This window comes from Anabrus simplex, chromosome 2 (genome assembly GCF_040414725.1).
Source record: "Anabrus simplex isolate iqAnaSimp1 chromosome 2, ASM4041472v1, whole genome shotgun sequence".
NCBI lineage: Eukaryota > Metazoa > Arthropoda > Insecta > Orthoptera > Tettigoniidae > Anabrus > Anabrus simplex.
This window is the reverse complement of record NC_090266.1, coordinates 713,630,462-713,655,895: the sequence shown is the minus strand read 5'-3', so window position 1 is coordinate 713,655,895 and position 25,434 is coordinate 713,630,462. Positions and strand designations below refer to the sequence as shown.

At 39.7% G+C, this 25,434-nt stretch overlaps 1 protein-coding gene across 2 annotated transcripts in view; it reads right to left on the bottom strand.

Moving 5' to 3' along the window:
• The window catches only part of LOC136863060 (UBX domain-containing protein 7), a 463,333-nt gene that overhangs the window by 252,709 nt on the left and 185,190 nt on the right, over positions 1 to 25,434 (bottom strand). For both annotated transcript variants that reach the window (XM_067139389.2, XM_067139390.2), the window contains exon 5: positions 24,346 to 24,555. In XM_067139389.2, coding sequence (XP_066995490.1) covers positions 24,346 to 24,555 — 210 coding nt within the window. The remainder of the gene's footprint in view (positions 1 to 24,345; positions 24,556 to 25,434) is intronic.

The following is a 25,434-nucleotide window of genomic DNA, read 5'->3' as shown; positions in this document are numbered from 1 at the left end:
GGAAAACCACTTCTAGGGAAAGAAGACAAGGCAGAAAGATGGCACAAACATATCCAACGGTTGTATCAAGGGAAAGAAGTACATGATAAGGTTTTGGAACAATAAGAGGCTGTTGATACTGATGAAATGGGAGATCCAATTTTGAGGTCAGAATTCGACAGAGCTTTGAAAGACCTAAATAGGAACAAGGCACCTGGGATTTATGATGTACCCTCAGAATTACCAACTGCCATAAAATAAACCAGCCTGGTGCAGTTATTCCAGTTAGTGTGTAAGATGTACGACAAAGGAGAAGTGACATCTGATTTTGGACAGAATGTTTTTATACCTATTCTGAAGAAAGCATGTTTTTATACCTATTCTGAAGAAAGCATGTTTTTATTCCTATTCTGAAGTTCTAGTTTAGTAACTCATGCCTGCAAAATTTTAATATGTATTATTCACATGGATAGACAAGTTGAAGCTAAGTTGGGAGATCAGTTTGGCTTCAGAAGAAATGTAGGAACAGTGACTTTACATCTGATCTTAGAGGTTAGAAGAAATTTCATTATTAACCAGTATTGTCAGCTTTGAACAAGTGTTAACGATTTTCTGAGGATAAATTCCACCTTTAGACGTCTTCAGCCAGAGTCCAACACAAGACCACACACAGGTCGGCCGGGCCAAAGAGTCAGGTGAGGAAACTTCTCTTACTCCATAACTTCTCCAAATAACACACAGAGCCACTAAATAGACCAAACCCAGCAAGTCAACAACAATAATGTGAGAAGTTCCATCTGAATTAAGCCTATCATCAAGAATAATAACTCTTCAGTTAAGTGTTTAACTATCATTCAGTATTTTTAACTGAGCATTTACAGGGTGTAAAAGGAACTACCAGTATGATTCAAAAGACAATGTAACCAATTTTAGATCTTTTAGTCTTATTTTAACTTTTGATCTTCTCTGAAGATCCAACATTATGTCTTTTTAAATAATTTTTTAAAAAGTTTTAGATTTTAATGTATGCAGGTCTCTTGAAGTGTATATCTTTAACTGTGGCATTTGACTTGAGTTCTCAGTTTATAACTCAAGAAGATTAGACATGTCATTTCAGAAATAGTTCAGTATTTTTTACAAATTCATGTGTAACTTTACTATTTTTGCTCTTTGGTTGAAGATGTCTCCTATAGAGAGATGAAACATGTTCCTTTGATACTGTTCTGAAAAAGAGTAATATTATTTAAAGTATTGTAAACGTGGAATTTATCCTCAAAAGATCTTTAACCCTGGATAGGTGGCGCACGTTGGTGCAACGTAAGAGGTGGTGTGGGGGTACTTTCTGACCACTATCATAAATCATTTCAGCAATTATGGATTGACTGAATGAATTCCTAACATGATTACACACTTAAGTCACTGGGTACACTCAACACTGCTGCTATTGTACTTACGATGAACGGGACTAGTGGCGCGGGGTCTAACGAGACACTTTATTGCACCGCTAGGCAATAATCCCTCTTTCTAAGAATGAACACCGTTCACTACAATGCCAATAACCTCAGGACTCCAAGTTTGAACTTGCCGTAATAACAAAATTACTAATTTTTATGCATCATATACTGATGTATTACATTTATTACTTCAATAGCATATTTTATCAAAAATAAATGTATATATCCAATACTCCACAACATATAAAAATAAAAACTTATCATGTACAGGAATAATCTTTAATAATAATAATAATAATAATAATAATAATAATAATGTTATTTGTTTTACGTCCCACTAACTACTTTTACGGTCTTCGGAGACGCCGAGGTGCTGGAATTTAGTCCCGCAGGAGTTCTTTTACGTGCCAGTAAATCTACCGACACGAGGCTGTCGTATTTGAGCACCTTCAAATACCACCGGACTGAGCCAGGATCGAACCTGCCAATTTGGGGTTAGAAGGCCAGTGCCTTAACCATCTGAGCCACTCAGCCCAGCGGAATAATCTTTATTAAACACCTCATCTTGCATAATTCAGCTGACAGACTGAGATTCTGCTAACTACCCGTAATGCTATTCCTGCAGTATATCCCTGGGTGGTGGGGAGGGGTTCTTCCAAAATAATAACGCTACTGGAAATAATCATTATCCCCTTCATGACAATCCACATCGTGATAAGTTATTCGTTTGTGAGTGTAATTTCCTCCAACCCTTTCATTTTCCAGGTTTGGACAGTTTACAATGAGTTGCAACATATCATCATTTGTGAAAAATTGCTTGAAGCTTCTTCACGCAAAGATGCACTTCTTGCTACGAGTTTCACTCTCAGTAAATGAATGACAATGTTGTGGGGGTTCGAGTATGTAGGTTTTTTGAAGGAGGACTTTTTGTCCAGTTTGTAACACTATCCTTTCCTGTTATGGTCCAAAACATTTGAAAAGGAGGTAAATCGTCATCACTAACATATACTGCATTAGCGTTCTGTTGCATATCACTGTTAGAGACTACTACTTCTAATTCATCCTCGCTCTCACCAAATTTCTTCCTCTTCCAAAAACTTGCCTCATATCATAAATCATTTCAGCAATTATGGATTGACTGAATGAATTCCTAACATGATTACACACTTAAGTCACTGGGTACACTCAACACTGCTGCTATTGTACTTACGATGAACGGGACTAGTGGCGCGGGGTCTAACGAGACACTTTATTGCACCGCTAGGCAATAATCCCTCTTTCTAAGAATGAACACCGTTCACTACAATGCCAATAACCTCAGACAAAAGGCAGGAACATGGGGAGAGTATGTGGCCGCCAAGGACTCCAAGTTTAAAAATAAGCGCAACCGAACAAAATAAATTTGCGACAGGTCACAAAAGACCCCACCTGGGTTAACACTTGATCTTAGAGATCAAACTATCCGAAATTCTGGAGGTGATCAGGATCAGATACAGAGAAAGAAAAATCATCTACAAGGGTACAATCAAAGGTTCCACCTTTACAATACTAAAGAATTGTGTTTGATTAGGGTGACATTAATAAATGTTGGGACATGTTCCGTCCTTCTTTGTGGACATCATTAGCCGAAAATTCTTATAAGTAAAATAGACAAGGTCACAAATACACAAAATACAATTCGGGTTGCCGAATACGTCAAGTTAAAATACATGATATAAAATTTGAAGAATGTTCTTAAAATGTTGGAGCTCAATTGTTTTCTTGTTCTGTTGAATTGGAGATAAAACTGTTGAACACATGTAATAGTAGGTATAGATGTTGATTCCCATAGGGAACCTGAAATATTTGTCCCGAATTAGTAAATTTATAATATCAATATAATGGTCCGTTATTGGACATTATAAACTTTCCAGGTAACTCATTCCTGGTTGCCAGCGTTTCACCCCAGTGTGCTAAGTTTGGCTCATCAGTTGTTAAATAGCACACCCACCAAAATGCATGGCTAGTGCATACCATGGAGGCCACTGTATAGGCTACTTGGAGCCACCAGCAATTTTTGGTAATGAGACAAAGTCTCTCATAGTGCATTGGCACTGCAGGTGGCTCCAAGTAGCCTACGCAGTGGCTTCCACGATATGCACTAGCCATGCGTCTTGGTGGGTGTGCTATTTACCAACTGATGAGCCCAACTTAGCACACTAGGGTGAAATGCTGGCAACCAGGAATGAGTTACTTGAAAAATGTATAATGTCCAATAACAAACTATTTATATTGGTATTATAAATTTACACATTCGGGACAAATATTTCAGGTTCCCTATGGGAATCAACATCTATATCATAAGTGGTATGTTCCGAGCTGTCAGTGGAGAGATGGCGTGGAATGACATCTGTAGACGAACTGCATGTTTTAGTGATGTCTTTAAAAGTAGGAAAGATCACAATATGAAGATAAACCTGGAATTCAAGAGGACAAATTGAGGCAAATATTCGTTTATAGGACGGGGAGTTAGGGACTGGAATAACTTACCAAGGGAGATGTTCAATAAATTTCCAATTTCTTTGCAATCATTTAAGAAAAGGCTAGGAAAACAACAGACAGGGAATCTGCCACCTGGGCGACTGCCCTAAAAGCAGATCAGTAGTGTGTGATTGGTTTTTTGATTGGTGATTGACTGATTGAAATTTCTGGGAAGGTATTAAAGACAATGGGGTGGTACCTAGTGGCTTATTTAAAATTTATCTTTGGCTATATCATAAATATTAGTGTAATACCAAAGGAATGGAAGGAATCTATAATAATACCAATTTATAAAGGAAAGGGTGATAAAAGGAAACCTGGGCAGTCTAGCTTGAGCAAGCGAGGAGCGAGGCTGCATGTGCGTGCCGTGAACATGGTTGGTATTGAACAGTACCGGGGCGCGATTGGGAGGCGGCAGTTGATGCAGAGGAAGGAGGCCAAGAATGGACTGGTAATAAGAAAAGAGGAGGTAAAAATGGGTGAAGCAGTGCTGGTAGCAGCAGTGTTAGCTGTGCTTCTGGTTATTGGGGGGGGTGGAATTAAACCCAGGCCCAAATACCAGTGACAAATTCAGCGTGGAAGATTTGGCAGCACTTAAGGTGTTAGCGAGAGAAGTGATACAAGAAAATTGTCAATGGGATAAGGTGCAAGAAATAAAGGACATGATGGAGGAGCAGAGATAGGAGAACAGGGAACATGAAGAAATGGTTAGAAACAAAGACTGAGGAATCAAAAAATAGAGTGTGCAACAATGAGAAAGAAATAGAGTTATTAAGAGGGAAGGGGAAACATCTAGAAGAGGTGGTGATGATGAAGAAGGAAGCACAGGGGAACAGGCAGGAGAGAATGAGGAGAGCCATATTTATATATGGTGTGGAAGAAGGTGAGAGGGAAGGCAAGTTTGATATATAATCTAGAAGGTGGTAGAGGTCACACGGGATAGGATGAAGATAAATTTCAGTGAAGTTGACATAGACGATGTGGAGAGAGTGGGCAAAGTTAAAGGACGGAGACCAATTAGGGTACAGATTTTCTCTACCCTAATGGCAGAAATTGTGTTAAGAAACAGCAACAATTTACAGGGTCAGAAAGTATGGGTGAAAAGAGACATAGGAAAAGAAGGTGGTGAAAATATGAAGATTTTGAACAGGCATCTTTGGAGAGTGAGACAGCAAGGGCTAAAAGCCCGCATAAGAGGTCAGAGACTAGTGGTGACGAATGAAAGATGGGTTAGAGAGCATTCAGTGTCGAAGCTGAAAGAGACGGACAAACACGTCAGTTCCAAGGGGGGGAGTGATGGCAGTGCAAGATGGAAGGAAGGAAGCAGAAACAAGTAGGGGTGGAGTGGAGGAAGGAGTGGAGATAAACCCAGGTGGAAGTGGACAATGCAGTGTGGATACTGAAGAGCAGAGCAATGAAGGGGTGAGTGAGGGTGAGCTGCAAGAACCGTGAGAGCAGAGTGTAGTGGTTTAGAGAGCAAGGAAGGTAACGAGAACAGTGATCGACAAAAAAGTAAAGCTGTTATGAACCGAGGAAGAAGTAGGAGCCTAAAAGACTTGTGAGGTAAAGTGTGCAAGGGGATGGAGGATACGGAGGGCATGGAACGACAAAGAATGTTAAAAAAAGGAAGAATAGAAACAGGGAATGAGGGGGCGAGAGCTACAATGAGTAAGAATAAGGGAGGAAATTTAGAAGGGAAGGAGGATAAGTTATAACTATATTGGAAAATAGGATGTGTGAATACTGAGGGGCTAATAAGTAAACTAGGAAATAAAAAGGTTAGGGAAGTAGTAGAAAGTTTTAATGTTATGGCACTTTTGGAGATGTGGCTGGAAACAGGGAAAGAGATTTCATGGAAGGGGTTTGTGATTAAATGTAAATATAGAAGAAAGGAGAGGAATAAGGGAAGCACCCCAGAAGGAATGGTAGTACTAATTAAGGAAGAAATTAGTGAACTAGTAGAGGATATTGAGACAGATATGCAAGAAGCTATATGGATGAGATTTAATAAGGGATGGGTAGAGGGAAGGATGAAGAAAATAAATATAGCATTCGTATATTGCCATCCTAGTAGTTCCGTATACACAAATAAACAACTTTTTGAAGAGCTATTAGTGGATATTAGTATGATAAGAGAGAAGTTTGCAGAAGAAGAGGACATGTTGCTATTTGGAGATTGGAATGCAAGAATAGGGGAACAGACCCTAGTATATAATAGGGAAGAAGAGAAGTGTATGTTGAAAAGTAGAAGAAGTGAGGATGTTGTTGGTGTTTGAGTCATCAGTCCATAGACTGGTTTGATGCAGCCCACCATGCCACCCTATCCTGTGCTAACCTTTTCATTCCTATGTAACTATTGCATACTACATCTGCTCTAATCTGCCTGTCATATTCATACCTTGGTCTACCCTTACCGTTCTTACCACCTACACTTCCTTCAAAAACCAACTGAACAAGTCCTGGGTGTCTTAAGATATGTCCTATCATTCTATCTCTTCTTCTCGTCAAATTTAGCCAAATCAATCTCCTCTCGCCAATTCAATTCAGTATCTCTTCATTCGTGATCCGATCTATCCATCTCACTTTCAGCATTCTTCTGTAACACCACATTTCAAAAGCTTCTATTCTCTTTCTTTCTGAGCTAGTTATCGTCCATGTTTCACTACCATACAATGCCACGCTCCACACGAAAATCTTCAAAAACATCTTTCTAATTCCTATATCAATGTTTGAAGCGAGCAAATTTTTTTTCTAAACAAAGTTCTTCCTTGCTTGTGCTAATCTGCATTTTATGTCCTCCTTACTTCTGCCATCGTTAGTTATTTTACTACCCAAGTAACAATATTCATTTACTTCTTTTAAGACTTCATTTCCTAATTTAATATTTCCTGCATCACCTGCCTTCGTTCGACTGCACTCCATTACTTTTGTTTTGGACTTATTTATTTTTATTTATTTTCATCTTGTACTCCTTACCCAAGACTTCGTCCATACTATTCAGCAGCTTCTCAAGATCTTCTGCAGTCTCAGATAAAATAATATCATCGGCAAATCTCAAGGTTTTGATTTCCTCTCCGTGGATTGCGATTCCCTTTCCAAATTCATCTTTGATTTCCTTTACTGCCTGTTCTATGTAAAAAATGAAAAGGAGGGGGGACAAACTGCAGCCTTGCCTCACTCCTTTCTGGATTGTTGCAATTTTTTTTTTTTTTCAAAGCCCTCGATTCTTATCACTGCAGACTGATTTTTATACGGATTGTAGATAATTCTTCGTTTTCGGTATCTGATCACAATCACCTTCAGAATCTTAAATAGCTTGGTCCAATCAACATTATCGAATGCCTTTTCTAGATATACGAATGCCATATACGTGGGCTTGTCTTTCTTGAATCGATATTCTAAGATCAGACGTAAAGTCAGGATTGCTTCACGTGTTCCTACATTTCTTCTGAAGCCAAACTGATCTTCTGCCAACTCAGCTTCAACTTGTTTTTCCCAATCTTCTGTAAATAATACGTGTTAAAATTTTGCAGGCATGAGATACTAAACTAATGGTGCGGTAGTTTTCACACCTGTCAGTACCGGCTTTCTTGGGAATAGGTATAACAACATTCTGATGAAAATCGGATGGGACTTCTCCTGTCTCATACATCTTACACACTAAATGGAATAACCTTATCATGCTGGTTTCTCCTAAGGCAGTCAGTAATTCAGAGGGAATGTCATCAATTCCAGGTGCCTTGTTCCTATCTAGGTCGCTCACAGCTCTGTCAAACTCTGACCTCAAAATGGGATCTCCCATTTCATCAGCATCAACAGCCTCTTCTTGTTCCAGAACCAAATTATCTATTTCTTTAACTTGATACAACTGTTGGATGTGTTACTGCCATCTTTCTGCTTTGTCTTCTTTCCCTAGAAGTGGCTTTCCATCTGAGCTCTTAATATTCATACACCTAGATTTCCTTTCTCCAAAGGTTTCCTCGATTTTCCTGTATGCAGCATCTACCTTTCCTAGAACCATACAACCTTCGACATCCTTGCACTTTTCCTTCAGCCATTCTTCCTTAGCTACCTTGCACTTTCTATCCACTTCATTCTTTAATTGCCTGTATTCTTTTCTGCGCTCTTAATTTCTACCATTCTTGTATTTTCGTCGTTCATCAATCAGGTCTGGTATCTCCTGAGTAATCCACTGATTCTTAGTTGATCTTTTCTTCCTTCCTAACATTTCTTCAGCAGACCTACTGACTTCATTTTTCATGACTATCCACTCTTCCTCTATTGTGTTTCCTTCAGCCTTTTCATTTATTCCTTGTGCAACATGTTCCTTGAAACAATCCCTCACACTCTTTTCTTTCAACTTGTCTACGCCGGGCTGAGTAGCTCAGACAGTGGTATTTGAAGGTGCTCAAATACGCCAGCCTCATGTAGGTAGATTTACTGGGACGTAAAAACTCCTGCAGGACTAAATTCCGGCAACTCGGCGTCTCTGAAAACTGTAGAAGAGTAGTTAGTGGGATGTAAAGCAAATAGCATTATTATTATCAACTTGTCTAGATCCCATCTTTTTGCATTCTTTCCTTTCTTCAATTTCTTCAGCCTCAGATGGCATTTCATGACCAACAAGTTGTGGTCAGAGTCCACGTCTGGTCCTGGGAAAGTTTTGCAATCCAACACCGGGTTTCTGAATCTCTGCCTAATCATAATGAAGTCTATTTGATACCTTCCAGTATCTCCAGGTCAAAGCCGTCGTTTGTGGTGTTTGAACCAAGTATTGACAAGGACTAAATTATGATCAGTGCAGAATTCAACCAGCCGACTTCCTCTTTCGTTCCTTTGTCCCAATACGAATTCTCCTACTGTATTACCTTTTTTTTCCTTGGCCTACCACTGTATTCCAGTCTCCCATCACAATTAGATTCTCGTCACCTTTTACATATTGTATTAAACCTTCTATCTCTTAATATATTCTTCCGACTTCCTCATCATCCGTTGAGCTAGTAGGCATATAGACCTGCACTATTGTGGTGGGCATTGGTTTGGTGTCTATTTTGACGATAATAATTCTTTCACTATGCTGGTCCTAGCAGCTTACCCGCTGCTGCCCTATTTTCTTATTCATTGTTAAACCAACTCCTGCATTTCCCCTGTTTGATTTTGTGTTGATAATTCGGTAGTCGCCTGACCAAAAATCCTGTTCTTCCTGCCAACATACTTCACTTATACCAACTACATCTAACTTTAGTATATCCATTTCCTTTTTCAGATTCTCTAATCTACCACAACGATTCTAACTTCTAACATTCCAGGCTCCCGCTCGCAGAATGTCAGTATCCATCTTCCTGATGATCGCCTCCTCTCGTGTAGTCCCCACCCGGAGATCTGAATGGGGGACTAGTTTACCTCCGGAATATTTTACCCGGGAGGAAGCCATCATCAGTACATCATTCATACAGAGAGAGCTGCATGTCCTCGGGAATTAGTTACGGCTGTAGTTTCCTGTTGCTTTCAGCCGTGTAGCAGTATCAATACAGCTAAGCCATGGTGAGTACCATTACAAGGCCATATCAGTCAATCATCTAGACTGCTGCCCTTGCAACTTCTCAAAGGCTACTACCCCCCTTTCGATGAACCATTCCTTAGTCTGGTCCCTCAACAGATACCCATCTGATATGGTAGCTCGGCTACCTTCTTCATTGGGACACGCAAGCCTCCCCACTGCGGCAAGGTCACATGGTTCGCAGGGGAGGGAAGTGAGGATAAAATTTACAAACAGCTATGGGGAGAAGCTCTAAGAGTTGTGCGCAGCACGGAATTTATATATTTATTTATTTATTTATTTATTTATTTATTTATTTATTTATTTAATTATTAGATACAGCCTATGGAGGGCCATTTTACAATAATAATAATAATAATAATAATAATAATAATAATAAGTTTAAATAAGTATAAAAGATAACAAAGGTATAAACAACAATATTAAGTAGCAACAATAATTAACAATTTTAACAGTAACAATGTAACAACAATGACAACGGTAACTAGCACGTGTCGGTTTCAGAAATTAGGAATGGATGGAAGGAGGGCGACAGTACCGGGAAATTGACCTATGTTTCAGAGCAGGGAGGTAGTGTGATAGATATAGTTTTAAGCTCAGAAGGAGTGTTAGAGGATATTGTAAGGATGGAAGTAGGAGATTGGATTGAATCACACCATTTCCCAGTTCTGTTAAGAAGGGGGAAGGAGAAGCATATCAGGAAAGAAGTTAAGATGAAGGATGGACTAGTGAGTGGGTATAGTAATTACAAATGGACAGACAAAGTGAAACAGGATTGGGATAGGGTAGCAAAAGAAGAATTACACTTACACTTACTGAAATATGGATGGGAAGGAGCGTTAAAGGAAAATAATATTGATAAAGCTTTGGAATTGCTGCTACATCCAATAAAGATGATAGCGCAGATGGAAAAAGGTGGGAGAAGAAAAAAGAAAGCGGGAGAAGAATGGTTTAATAAAGAGTGTGAAGGAATGTGAAAGAGAGTGTTGGGAGCGTTAGGGGAGTATAGGAAGAAAGGTGGGAGCGCAGTAAGAGAGGTCTTTTGTAAGTTAAGGAAAGAGTACAAAAAGAAAATTTGTAAGGTAAAAAAGGCGTGGTTAGAGGAACAAACGGAAGCCATAAATAAAGAATGTAAGCTGAACAGCATTGAAAAAGTTTGGGGAAGGATAAACAGAATAATTAAGGGTGGAAAGAGCATAGAGAAAACGAGTATTGAGGATGTACAGTGGGTGAGCTACTTTAGGGAATTACTCGAGGGGGGGGGGGGGGTAAGGGGGAGGTATGGTTGAGTGAAACGGGGGAAGAAGCAATTTGGAGGAATAGAAGAGTGGCAATTTATAAACTAGACAAGTAAATTACAAGAGAAGAAACTTTAGGAGTGATAAGAAGAATCAGGGGCAGGTCGGCGGGGGTTGCAATGATATCAATAATAAGTTTTGGAAATAAATTACCAAAAATGGGGCAATGATAGAGGGCATAGTTCAAGTATTCAATAAGATTTTTGATGAGGGGAAGTACCCTAAGGAGTGGGAAACGGTGACTGTATGTCCAATATATAAGGGAAAGGGTACCAAAAACAGTATAAACAACTATAGGGGAATATCTCTGTTAGATTCCTTAAGTAAAATTTATACAGGGATGTTAGCGAACAGGTTAAGTGAACGGGCCGAAAGAAATGAAGTATTGTCAGATTACCAAGGGGGATTTAGAAAAAAGAAAAGAACAGTGGATAATATAATGATAGTGAAGACGGTCTTTGAGAAGTATGTGAGCTTGTCAAGAGGTAAGGTGTATGTAGCGGCAATTGACTTTGAAAAGGCATTCGATAAGGTGAATAGAGGGGCTCTATTAGGGAAATTGGGTAGGTTGGGAGTTTCGGAAAAGATGATAAGGGCAGTAGAGGCGATATATAAGGTGGTCTGGTGCTGTGTAAAATTGGGAGACGATAGGTTGAGCAGACCCTTAGAGTCTAAGGTGGGTTTAAAGCAAGGGCGTAAATTATCGCCAATATTGTTTATTTTATTTATTAACAATATCTTGGATGGACATGGGGGATACAACTGGGCCGTGCCGGTGATTAATGGGTTGGAGATACCGGGACTGATTTTTTTCTGATGATGTGATACTGATGACTTAACTTCAGGGGGGGATGCAGAGGAGCTTAAATGCAGGGTCAGATTTCGCAAAGAAATAGGCCTTGAAAATTAACGGGAATAAATCTAAAGTGCTAGTCGCCCAGGTACACAAAGGAAGCAAGGAGGATGGGAAACGGTTTGTGCAGGGAGAAAGGTTGGAACAAGTAAGTAAGTTGGAATATTTAGGAGTCATTATTAACAGAAAAGGGACTTGGGACGATCAAATTAGAAGAGCGAGAACCAAAGGTATGGCCACCCTAGCCTCAGTCAAAAACTTGCTGGCTAAATTTCTGGGTATCAGTTATAAAAACCTTAAGGTTAGTTTTAAGATCGGTGGTTTTTGGTAGGGTAATGTATGGGGCTGAAGTATGGGGGTCGGATGAGAAAAGAGTGGAATTAAGACGAATCATTAGTAATTTTGGTAAGGCGGTGATGCGGCGCAGTGCACAGCTAATGCAGGGGTGGAATTAATATGTGGGGGAGATTTGGAATTTGAGTCTGTAAAATAATAGTTAAATATTGGATGATTTTGAAAAGACAAGAAGGTGGGAGGGTGCTACAAGCCGCATACGAACAACAACTGAAGAACACATATAAGGGATGCTGGCTAGAAAAAATTAAAAGATACTTGGAGATGATAGGATTAGGGTACATTTGGGGGGAGGTGTGGACGAAAACAGGAGCCAGAAAGGTGATTGCGAGGAGGATTAGAGATATGCATAGGCAGAAATTATTGGAAGAATGTAGACTAAGAAATTCTCTTAGTTTTTTAATAAAGTAGAGGAAGTAATGGGGATGAATATTAGATACGTAGATAGGTTAAACAGGGGTGGGTTGGTATGGTGGCTGATGGGTCTACATAAGAATAAGGGTTGGTTAAAAGGTAGAGATAAGACAGTATGCATAATATGTGGGGCAGTTAACGACGATTTTCACTTAATAGGTAATTGTGGAAAAACAAGTAAGATAAGAAATAGTTTATTGAGTGCCAAACATCAGAAACTATTAGGAAAACAGGATGAGCAGATTTCACAAGGTGGATTATCAAGCAATGGGAAGAAGGAGGACAGCTGAACAGGTATCTATGTGCGATAAGAAAATTCTGTGAGAGAATGATGAAAGAGGGAGAGGCATAGGGGGAACATGTGTATGTGTAAAGCATGTAAGTGAGAAGAGTGTATAAGGAGGCGGAATTGGAATGGAGTTGGAGCCTTTTTGGTAAGAATGAAGGTGGTTATGAGTTCGGAAATGCATTGTGGTTTGTGTTTGTATGATGAAATGATTGGTGATAGGTGTAATGGAGGTAAGTGCAGTGAATTCAAAGATGATGAAGTATAGATTACAGGGGATACAGGGGTATGTGTCTGGAATGGTAATGTGTGTTTATGGGAGGCTTGTTTAATAGTTTGATGATATTTAGTGGATGGAGTTTGTATGGTAAATTTAATGGTAAGTGGAGTACTGGAGATGTGTACATAGTTGAGAAGGTAGAATTTTAGCCTGGAGGTTAAGTATGATCAAGTTAGAACGAAGAGTATCGAGTTGGTGAGTTAGTGGAGTAGGTGAATGATGTGGTATTTTGCTACTGTAGAGGCCTTATTGATTGTGATATGGCAGGATAGTATGTAATTGTTGACCAACAGTTTACTGAAATCCAGTGGGAGTAGGTCAGTGAACAAGGAATGCGGAGTAAGCAGCGGAGTAAACGAGGACACATGCCGAGTATGTTGAAACGCGAAGTCGGCATTTCTTGCAGAACGATCTGTTGTAACTGATATAATATGTAGAATGCAGGGACTGAGAAGGGCTAGATTAGTCTTATTTAAGGTATCCAATTAGTATTTATTTAAGGTATCCAATGAGTATATAGATTTTTAGTTGTTTATTATTATTATTACTATTATTATTATTATTATTATTATTATTATTATTATTATTATTATTATTATTTTATATTGGGGCATGTGCAGTTTCCTCACTATGTATGAACAGTAAGAGATACTAAGGAGTGATAGGGAAGGAAGAGCAGGACATACCACTAAGAGGATGGGGTAGGATGGGCCTACCCCATACATGTAAAAGAGATATATATATGGAACAAGGGGAGAAAGAGGCGGGTGCAGGAAGAGAGCAGTTTCAGCCTCACATGGCCGGCCGAAAAAGGAAGGGTGAGAAAGCTGCAATATCATCTGGTAGGGTTTGTTGGGGTCTTCCTCTAGGCTCCACCGATAGGGAGTGTCACGTTTCCGGAGTAACCGATGGACCTCATGGCATGCCCAAGGAGTCTAGTGTTTTTCTTCTTCTTTTTTTTTGGTTGCAAGTTGTTTGCATTGTTAACATGTATTTGGGCTGAACGCCTGTTATGTTCAATAATAAATACTCAATACTAAATAAAAGAAAACTTGAGAACTACAGACCAGTCAGCTTGACCAGCATAGTTTATAAAATACTAGTGAGTTTAATAGCAAAATATATTAGAGGGGTATGTGAAGATAAAAAGTGGTTCAGTATGGGTTTAGAAAGAAATTTTCTTGTGAGGCACAACTGGTGAGATTTCAGCAGGACTTACCAGATCAGTTGGATTCTGGAGGCCAGTTGGATTGGGTTGCCATAGACTTTTCCAAGACATTTGGCAGAGTGGAACATGGAATATTATTAACGAAACTGGAGGGAATAGGTTTGGATATAAGGGTTATATGTTGGATAAGAACATTTCTAAATTCAAGGGTGGTTCAAAAAGTCAAAGTAAGAAATCATGTATCACAGGAAGAGCAAGTTTGGAAGGGAATTCCACAGGGTAGTAAAATTAACCCTTTGTTAATCTTAATTGTATGAATGTATGTTAAGTCCGTTAGCGATGCCACTGGTGGGATCCTCAACAGTTCTGCCATCAGCTGTCATAGATGGCCTAGACATCACTGAAGAGGCGTACTAGAGAAATAAGAAGCAAGGTAGTTTCCCGTTGTTTTCCTCACCGAGCCAGAGTTGCCACCACATATCAGTCTGCCAAGCCCACTGAAATGCATACAACAACTGACCCTATGAGCAACATTTTCACACCATTCATAGCAGGGACTGGCTGCATAAGGATTGGCATACTAGCATCGCTCATACCTCAGTCACTTTCATATTGTCAAAGCCAAGGATAAGACAGAGACAGATAATGAAAGTAACAAAACTGCTTTAGCCTATACCAGAAGACATAGTGCACTGTAAACACTAGATCCTGCCAGCAAAGGCATTAATCATAATTAATATATGCAAATTATTTAGGTAACAATATAACATCAAAAATAAGATTGTACGCAGATGATATAATTGTTTATAGGGAAATAACATAGAAGATTGTACAGAATTACAAAGGGACCTTAACAGTATCCAACAATGGGTTGAAGAGAATAATGTGAAGATTAATGAGGCAAATCAATTGTCATAACATTTACAAACAGGTCCTTAAAAACTGAATTTAAATATTCTTTGGATAAGGTAATTGTACCAAAAGATGGCAAGTGCAAATACTTAGGTGTGAGAATTGAAAGTAATTTGCACTGGAAGGGTCATGTTTATGACATTGTTGAGACAGCATACAGATCGTTACATGTCATAATGAGGCTACTTAAGGGGTGCAACAAAGAATTAAAAGAGAAAAGTCACTGAAATATTGTTCGTCCATTATTGGAATATGCAAATAGTGTTTGGGATCCCCACCAGGAATACTTAATAAAGAAAAGAGGAAAACAGCAAGATTTGTAACAGGAGATTTCAGGCGAAAGAGTAGTGTATCAGGAATGTTACAGAAAGTTGGGTGGGAAGCTTTAAGTAAGAGAAGGGAGAAAACTAGACTTATAGGATTATATAGAGCCTATAGAGGAGAGGAAGCATGGGGATATATCCATGAGAGGCTTCAGCTGGAAAATAATTAAATCGGCAGGGCTGATCTCAAATATAAAATTAGATGGGATTTTAGCAGAAATGATTGGGGTTAATTTTCATTCATTGGGAAGTGCGTGAAAATCTGTACAGATATTCAAGAAAAGAATAAACAGCAACAGTGAAAAGAAATGTTAGAGGGCATTCGACCTATGTAGGTTAATTAATAAAGAATTTTTGTGAATAAATTAAATCCACCCCCTTGTTGATGGAGACTGGACAGCTGAAGTAGGGGACTGCCTGTAGGGGTGAAGTACTGAACCCTTGACTTACCATTCCATCGTTGGTCGGCCACAGCTGCTGCAGTAGAGCAATATAGAACTCTTAAATCTTGGGGTCGTAGCGGGAATAATTTGGTCACGATCTTAACCAAACGATGGGGTTCAGAAGAGAGCCTAACTACTTGAAATGAGGAGCAAATATGTGCTTACTAACTTTTATTGACTCAATTAACTGCTCAAAAATCATTTATATAAAATCCTTGATCAAGAAAGAAACATGTAATTATTAAATGTTTCAAACGCAGTCACATTGCATGGCGTTAGTTTTATTGATTACAGTATTGAAGAATTTTCTTCGGAGAAAAGTAGAAATATAGCAGATTAGTAGACAGCAAAAACTAGAAAAAGGAGAAGTAACCAGAATATCGGGCACCTATTGATCCAAACGATAACTGAGAATTAATCCACACGATCTGTGGAAAATCTGACTTTCAACTAGAATGCCAGATTTACTCTTAACTAAAGTTATCCACCAGTCAGATACCCTATCGGATATGGGAACACCCGCCGAATGGAGCCTTAATCGAACCAAATTGACTATCAGTTCCTTTGAATAGGTTGGGAAATATTACTGGTAAGCATGGTGTTCACTACAAGTTAACAGCAGCATTCACAATTGAAAATAAAATTCCACCATGTATTGTCATCTTGTGACACCCTTCAGTTATAAAATAATCCCGATGCTGAAACATGCATCACCCAAACAGCTGTTCAGAAGGAACCAACAACACGATCCAAGAGGATCTCACGTTACGTCGTTCTGAAGGAACAAAAACTGCGAAATGCAGGAAACTATTATTCATCACGCATTTCGAAGAAATGCCAAACACTGAAGTTAAATAAAAAGTGGTAAATCACTTGAAAAATATTATTATACACTGACTGACAGAGCAAATGTAACACCAAGAAGGAGTGGTTCGAAAGGGATGAAAGTTGGGGAAAAAACAGAGACGGCACGGACGAATAATTGATGTTTATTTCAAACCGATATGCAGGTTACACAATGTGCACGGCATCGACTCAGTAGGATGTAGGACCACCGCGAGCGGCGATGCACGCAGAAACACGTCGAGGTACAGAGTCAATAAGAGTGCGGATGGCGTCCTGAGGGATGGTTCTCCATTCTCTGTCAACCATTTGCCACAGTTGGTCGTCCGTACGAGGCTGGGGCAGAGTTTGCAAACGGCGTCCAATGAGATCCCACACGTGTTCGATTGGTGAGAGATCCGGAGAGTACGCTGGCCACGGAAGCATCTGTACACCTCGTAGAGCCTGTTGGGAGATGCGAGCAGTGTGTGGGCGGGCATTATCCTGCTGAAACAGAGCATTGGGCAGCCCCTGAAGGTACGGGAGTGCCACCGGCCGCAGCACATGCTGCACGTAGTGGTGGGCATTTAACGTGCCTTGAATATGCACTAGAGGTGACGTGGAATCATACGCAATAGCGCCCCAAACCATGATGCCGCCTTGTCTAGCGGTAGGGCGCTCCACAGTTACTGCCGGATTTGACCTTTCTCCACGCCGACGCCACACTCGTCTGCGGTGACTATCACTGACAGAACAGAAGCGTGACTCATCGGAGAACACGACGTTCCGCCATTCCCTCATCCAAGTCGCTCTAGCCCGGCACCATGCCAGGCGTGCACGTCTATGCTGTGGAGTCAATGGTAGTCTTCTGAGCGGACGCCGGGAGTGCAGGCCTCCTTCAACCAATCGACAGGAAATTGTTCTGGTCAATATTGGAACAGCCAGGGTGTCTTGCACATGCTGAAGAATGGCGGTTGATGTGGCGTGCGGGGCTGCCACCGCTTGGCGGCGGATGCGCCGATCCTCGCGTGCTGACGTCACTCGGGCTGCGCCTGGACCCCTCGCACGTGCCACATGTCCCTGCGCCAACCATCTTCGCCACAGGCGCTGCACCGTAGACACATCCCTATGGGTATCGGCTGCGATTTGACGAAGCGACCAACCTGCCCTTCTCAGCCCAATCACCATACCCCTCGTAAAGTCGTCTGTCTGCTGGAAATGCCTCCGTTGACGGCGGCCTGGCATTCTTAGCTATACACGTGTCCTGTGGCACACGACAATACGTTCTACAATGACTGTCGGCTGAGAAATCACGGTACGAAGTGGGCCATTCGCCAACGCCGTGTCCCATTTGTCGTTCGCTACGTGCGCAGCACAGTGGCGCATTTCACATCATGAGCATACCTCAGTGACGTCAGTCTACCCTGCAATTGGCATAAAGTTCTGACCACTCCTTCTTGGTGTTGCATTTGCTCTGTCAGTCGGTGTAAAACCAACTTTCAGGTTATAAATGGTTACGTTACGCTTAATAAAATTACAAGTCCAGATGGTAAAATAAAATAAAAACACAGGAGTTCTTTCCTTTACAACAACGACAACCATTACAGATCCATCTACTTATTGTTTGTCTCAACAAAATACCTACAAAATTATTGATCGACCACAATAAACTATGTATATAAATGAAAGAATGAAATATACTGAAAATAAAATATATTACCGGCTGACGAATCAAACCCGCATTCGTAACTCAAGTCTCACACAAATAAACTAAGTGTCAACACGCACACTAGCAGAGCAATCGGACGTCTGAACGACAAAACAATTAAGTCCGTAACAAAATAAAATATTGGAGTTCATTGAACTCAAACACGCGTCGCACACTGCGGTAATATTCAAATCACCGTTAGCTCAGTACCCAATATTGGACAACCCTCATATTCATGCCACTAGTGGTTGCATAATCTTAGGTAAACACCTTCCAGCTAGTAAGGGCTGTGCGCAAAACACGGCATCAATATTACTTAGCTAACACTCTTTGCATTGCATACACTACTGCAGACACTACCATCGCTCAAGTCACTTCGCAAAAACACCTTATCTAAGACTTGAGTATATACAGCCGACATCCTAAACCTATCATCGGGGCTACCTAATGCGCGCGCGCACACACACACACACACACACCCTTCCTAAACCTATCGTTGAGCGTGAACTACAGTAGTGTGCAAATTAATTGGGACAAGCTCATATTTTACAAAGAATTGAAGTTGGTTAGCTGTAACCGAGTTTACCTGCCCAACTGTTGTACTGTTGGTGGACTATTGTTGCCTTGACCATGAACAACAATTGTTGGTCCCCTCCAGTTCAGTTGAGTGCTTATATTGTATAGCAACAGTGTGTGTTATTTATGTGTTCTCGAGAGGAAAACTTCGTGTTTGTTGTAAAATGGACATTTCACCAACGAAGCGGGCAAAAATAGTTGCTCTTCGTGAACACACATCTATGACTATAAGAGACATTGCCTCTGTTGTTGGTGTGGGAAAATCTAGTGTTTCAAGACTTCTTCGGGCATATCGTGACACTGCCTCATTGTCTCCAAAGAGAAAAGTCAGATGTGGACGGAAACGAAAAACCACCCCTAGAAGTGACAAAATTCTACTTACAAACAGTAAAATTCATCCTCACAAGAAAAGCAAAGACCTTCAGAGAGATTTATTGGCTACTGGGATTGAAATTAATTCTTCAACAGTACGGCGTAGGCTTCTTGATTGTGGGCGGAAGGCACGAAAGCCAATAAAGAAGCAGTTGTTAACGCCTGCCATGAAGAAAAAAACGGTTGGCATGGGTCAAAATATATCAATCTTGGACCTCCAATGACTGGAAACGTGTAATTTTCAGTGACGAATCATATTTTATTGTTCAAGGTTACAGAGCACGGGTTGTCAGACGAAACACCCATGAGGCAGTGCGAGCTGAGCATTTTGAATAGACTGTAAAACATCCCCCCCAAAAAATGTTTTATGGTTTCTTCACTGCAAGTGGCCCTGGGGCTCTAGTTCCAGTTGATGGCATGATGAATTCAACCAAATACATGGAAATCCTTAGGCGCAGGATTGTGCCATTCCTACAGACCTTCGCAGATGGTGGAGGAACATTTCAACATGATCTGGCCCCGTGTCACACTTCTAAAGCAGTCAAGACATTCGTGGAAGAAAACAACATTAATGTGCTTCAGTGGCCTGGTAATTCACCAGACTTAAACCCCATTGAGAATTTGTGGAGTATTGTGAAAAGGTGTCTTGGTAAAATGGACTGTTCAACAAAGGAACGCATGTTAGTAAATGAGGTAAAGGTGTGGTTTCATGACGAGGAACTACGAAACATCTGCTCTAACCTGATCGAATCTATGCCACAACGTGTTCAGATGATCATTAAAGCAAAAGGAGGACACATTACTTATTAATATTCAGTAAGCTCCTAACTGTATTATACATATAGTAATAAATCGTCTTGTCCCAATTAATTTGCACACTACTGTAGGACGTCTCATCATCAGTATACTCCTAGGATAACAGGTGACGTCCTAAATCTATTGTCGAGCGGAAATTTGGTTGTCTACGCTTCCTCTAGAATGTCAGGCGAAATCGTAACTTCAAACACACTCTTTTGATATTTTAGTAGTAAACCTTGTCGAAACTAATAGCACGCAATGAAACAAATCTTTCCACAGAATGAACGCAAGTCGGGAAATGCAACTCCCTATCTTGTTACTAAACGTGAAATTGAAAATGAATAACGCGTGGCAAGCAATCCACAATTCAAACATGATCTCGACCTATGCAAGGAAGTTTGGAAAAATAATAATGACTTTCAACACATGTCTAACATTACGTTAATATCGCCAAAAAACAGTAATCATCACCACCGCAAAAATCCACACTATAATACTAGGGTGAGGCCCTCAAATCGCCTACCATCTCACTATTCCAAATATCCATATCCATAAACTACCCAGTGAAGCGAAATACGATGAAACCCCCAGATCAAGAGCAAGAGAGATGCTTGCTTGTTGTTTTAAGGGGCCTAACATCGACGGTCATCCGCACGTGCAAGAAAGAGAACGACAGATACATTACAGTGGAAATCACAACAATGAAAGCGAGTGTGGTAAGAATAATACTTCATTTAATTTTACTACAGATTATCTAAGTTTCTCGCACAAAATTCTGTTTGTGTAAATGATGAGGTATTTTACATTAATGATCTTGGGAAGTACCTAAGTCCGTGTAAAAGAGGAAAATCGCTGGCTCAAATGAGACTTCTCACAGTGATCAAAGGCATTACTCTTCATATCTCTAAAACAGAAGGCATAAAAAATCTCCTGCAGAACCACTTTGGCTCACTGCAGTCACTGCAGTTTTATAAAACTATAATATTAGCAATTGAATCAGCCTTCACCGGTCATGAGAGTTCCAACACTGTCTCTGAAGTCTGCATCAACAGTCTACGTGAAATGCCTGACATTGTATTATAAGTAAGAGCAAACTGAAGACTTAAAACAATATTACTTAGTACCTATCTTAATAATGATTATATTAATATAAGTGACTATTATTGCTATTCATTTTCTTTTACTGTGGTCAAGATCTAAGTGAACTACAAACTTTTAGTGAGAGAAATACTATTTTGTATTCTCCTCAGCTTTCTGCTGTTCTTCATATATTACTATCCCATGTATGCTGAAATGTTTTTTTTTTTCAAATTGCAAGAAAGAAAAGTAAATACAATGTCAATTTATTTTCTTTGAATTGCCTTTTCACAAGGGTTTGGAATTTAAATTGAATACAGTTTTAGAAAAAAGCCCAAAATTATACAAAATTGCAACAAAAACAGCCAAGTCAAAGTTTATATTAACAAAAAAGATGGGTTCATTATGAGTCAGATTAATCATAACAGTGGAAATTAAATATTAGGATATAACTATGAAAAAAAAAATCTTTTGTGACTATCATTGCTTTATCTCTAAAGGTTTTTCATCCATATTGAAAAATATGCCTTCTGTGACTTGGCCGGTTTTGATACTAGACGCCTCGTGTGTATATATATATATATATATATATATATGTATTTCATGAAATGTCACGACATATGATAATGAATGGTTTCAAAATTTTCAAAAATATATTCAAGGAAATACAGCAGCTTATCAATGTTCCAAAATCACCAACGTTGAGTACCAAAAGGCTTATCAGAAGTGTCTCAAAGTTAAGGTCGCCGAACATCAAAAGGAGAGTTCAATGCTACTGCAGCACCAGTTGAGTACGTCTACAGCCCCAGTGGTGGAAAATGTTATGATCCTGAGGATGCACATATTTCTTTAGTTTTAAGAAACAAAATACGAACAATAGAATAAGAAGCACATACTGACTAGATAATTAGTGAGCAGAGTGGCTGTGCATGTTAACGCGCTACGGCTATGGAGCCAAGCTCTGCATTCAGGATAGGTGTGGGTTCAAACCTTACCGTTGGACGTCCTGAGAATGATTTTCTGTGGTTTTCAATTTTCACTTCTATGCAAAATGCCGGGGCAGTTCCTATTCATAAGACACAGACAATTCCTTCCACCTCCTTACTCAATTTCATTCACCATCATTCATTTCATTTTCATTAGCTCCTCAACTGAGGCTGGTGTCAGGAAATGCATCGAGCCGTAAAATCATGCCATATAAATTCATCTCACCTCATCCCTGATCCCGTGCCAGGAAATGGGATTAAGGGGTACACCTACACTGGTTAGATTGTATGTTTTGACATTATCTACCATGTGCCACACATTTTATGCCGAAACTTGCGGCCATGGCCCTGACACAGTCACATTCAAATTTTTTTTTCATATTATGAGCAGAGATGTGTTTTGTTTGTCTGTGAAATAATACCAAACTAATTTCTTTATATAAAATAACTTAGAAAATCAATCCCTTTTTAGTACCGAAATTTAAGATTTTTATTTATCATAAAAAAAGGGGGGGCTGTAATCATTAATATAAAGAGTCGTACTTAGACTTTCCGTGAAAACTGCCATTGCTGCCATTATTAAGCAATGACCAATAGAAAATTTATAAAAGGCCCTCAAAACCGACTTGCTTAGCGTTCTATGTTTTAATAGTAAGTTATTCTCTATACAGAACAAGAGCTTTCTTATCTCAAGACTGCCAAATTTTTAATTTTAATATTGTGAATGTTTTCATTATATTTCATGACATGATTGTTTATTAAAAACCCAACATCAAATGATGTTGAAAAGCAATCAGCTTTAGAAAGCAAAAATGAATGACAAAATTAATCAACACAATGCATGCTGTTAAAATTAAACTTTCTTTTGTTAATAAAGGGTTTTTTTACATCCCACTAACTACTTTTACAGGTTTTTGAGATGCCGATGTGCCAAAATTTTGTCCTGTAGGTTTTCTTTTACATGCCTACATATCTACTGACATGAGGCTGACGTATTTTAGCACCTTCAAATACCACCAGACTGAGCCAGGATCGAAGGCTCGGAAGGCCAGCCCTCTACCGTCCAAGCTACTCAGCCCAGCAACACTATTTTATTGGACTAATTTAACGTCGAATGACCCAACCACTACATACTAACACAATTATAATTTACAATGAATGGCAACACTTCACTTATTAGTGTTCCCACAGCATGTCTCCAGCTAGCTGGTACTTACACAGAACAGGCAATCCCTCTAATCTTGATTGCCAAATCTCACCTTTAACTTGGCTTCACAAGCACGCACCAGTCACTTTACACAGCAGCTTCCTAATAGTTAGTTGGGTTTGAACACACAAGCATTGGCTATCACAACACACAACAAATGTATGTTTCGCGCAACTTCAGACAATGCCAATAACTCACACAATCAACTCACGTGACTGCACCGTACAATGAACTACAGTACTTAACATATGTCACTCAGCAAGACAACTACACAACACAGCTCATCACCAAGTTATATATGACAATAACTGCTCCAATGCAACACTATTCCACGTGCATGCATGCATGCGCACACATACACCCACCCCTACCTGTTTGCAGCGAGCCTGCTTTTATAGACCTGGTGATGAGTTTCTAGTTTATTCGAAGTGCGGCCAGAATATGAACATTCTACTTTCGCATTTCATAAGTCCACAGAGGTAGCAGACAGAAGTACAATGAAAGCAAAGGCTAACACATGCCTTCAGGCCAGTTGGACATTTTTCACCTCGACACATTCATCCCTTCCAGGAAATACCAAAGGGCGCTACAGAGGGTCGGCAGTTGCTCGAGCACGTGACAGTACTATGTCATGTTAAGGAATTCCACAATCCTGTATCATTATGCACCCACAGATCCACAGATACAGGCTCCAATTAATAAGGAGAGATATGTTCACTGATGGGACACACAATAGTGTAATCATGCTTTAACAGCAAAATTGACATGAGCCACACGAAAATATAGGAAGTTTCATTTCCTTTCCAATACTGCAAAAAACACAAAATCACACACCACTGATCTTTACTCAGGTTAAAGGATGAGAGAAGGAGCACTGGTAGCTATTACAAAATTTTACTCTCATTTCTATTAGAAAAACGATGTACAACTACATCTTGCTAGAGAAAAATCTTACCTTATCTGTCTCAGCATCTGCAGAACTGAGAGAGTTATTTTCCTGTTCAGTAAGAAATTCCTTCAATTTGGATGCAAAAGTTGATCGAGAGAATGAGTTCCAAACTCTCATGTTCTCCCCTGTTCGTGGATCAATAACTGCCACGTATGGGTACACTGTAACTTTGTAGAAGGTAATAAACCTTCGTCCTTCACCACTCTCAAGATATACCTGTAAAACATGAGAAAAAGAATTGAATTACTTGTATCAGCAATTAAAAAGAATGCCATCATTTTTTTCATAATACTGAACAATTCAGAAGATAATTCTGATGAAGGCATTATTCTAAAACACTTTTTGCCCAGGGGTTTCTTTTCAATCACTGAACAATATCTCTATCAACTGTCAATACGGACCATAACGAAATTCATAACTTATGCACTGAACAATATATCATAACTTAGTGACATCAATGAATCATGTTATGAAAATGGACATAAAAATTTCCCACAATATCCCCAGCAAAAATACGTGAGATTTTTTAAAAAAATCTTTAATACTCTTATCCGGGTATACATGAGCTTGCATTCAGGAGATAGTGTGTTCGAACCCCGTTGTCGGCAGCCCTGAAGATGGTTTTCCGTAGTTTCCCATTTTCACACCAGGCAAATGCTGGGGCTGTATCGTAAGGCCGCGGCCGCTTTTTTCCCCACACCTAGCCCCGCCCTATCCCTTCGTCGCCATAAGACCTCCACTTAAGCTTATTCGTCTACTAATCATTCCATGACAGCTCTCTACTGACAGCTAAGAATATACGCTTAGTCGATCAGCTCGTCTCTTTCCTCCCAAATCTTCCCAGTCCAAAGATTGCAACATTTTAGTAACACTCCTCTTTGTGTTACCTTCCTTTGGACTTTTTCCAGTAATCGTAACAAGTAATTCTGGTATGGAACCTATACACTGGAACAATACTCTAATTGGAGTCTCACCCGGGATTTAAAAGCCCTCTCCTTTACACCCTTACTACAACCCCTTAATACCCTCATAACTAGGGGGCAGATGTTGACCTAAAAAAATCACGGAAAATGATAATAAAATGCCATTAAATTT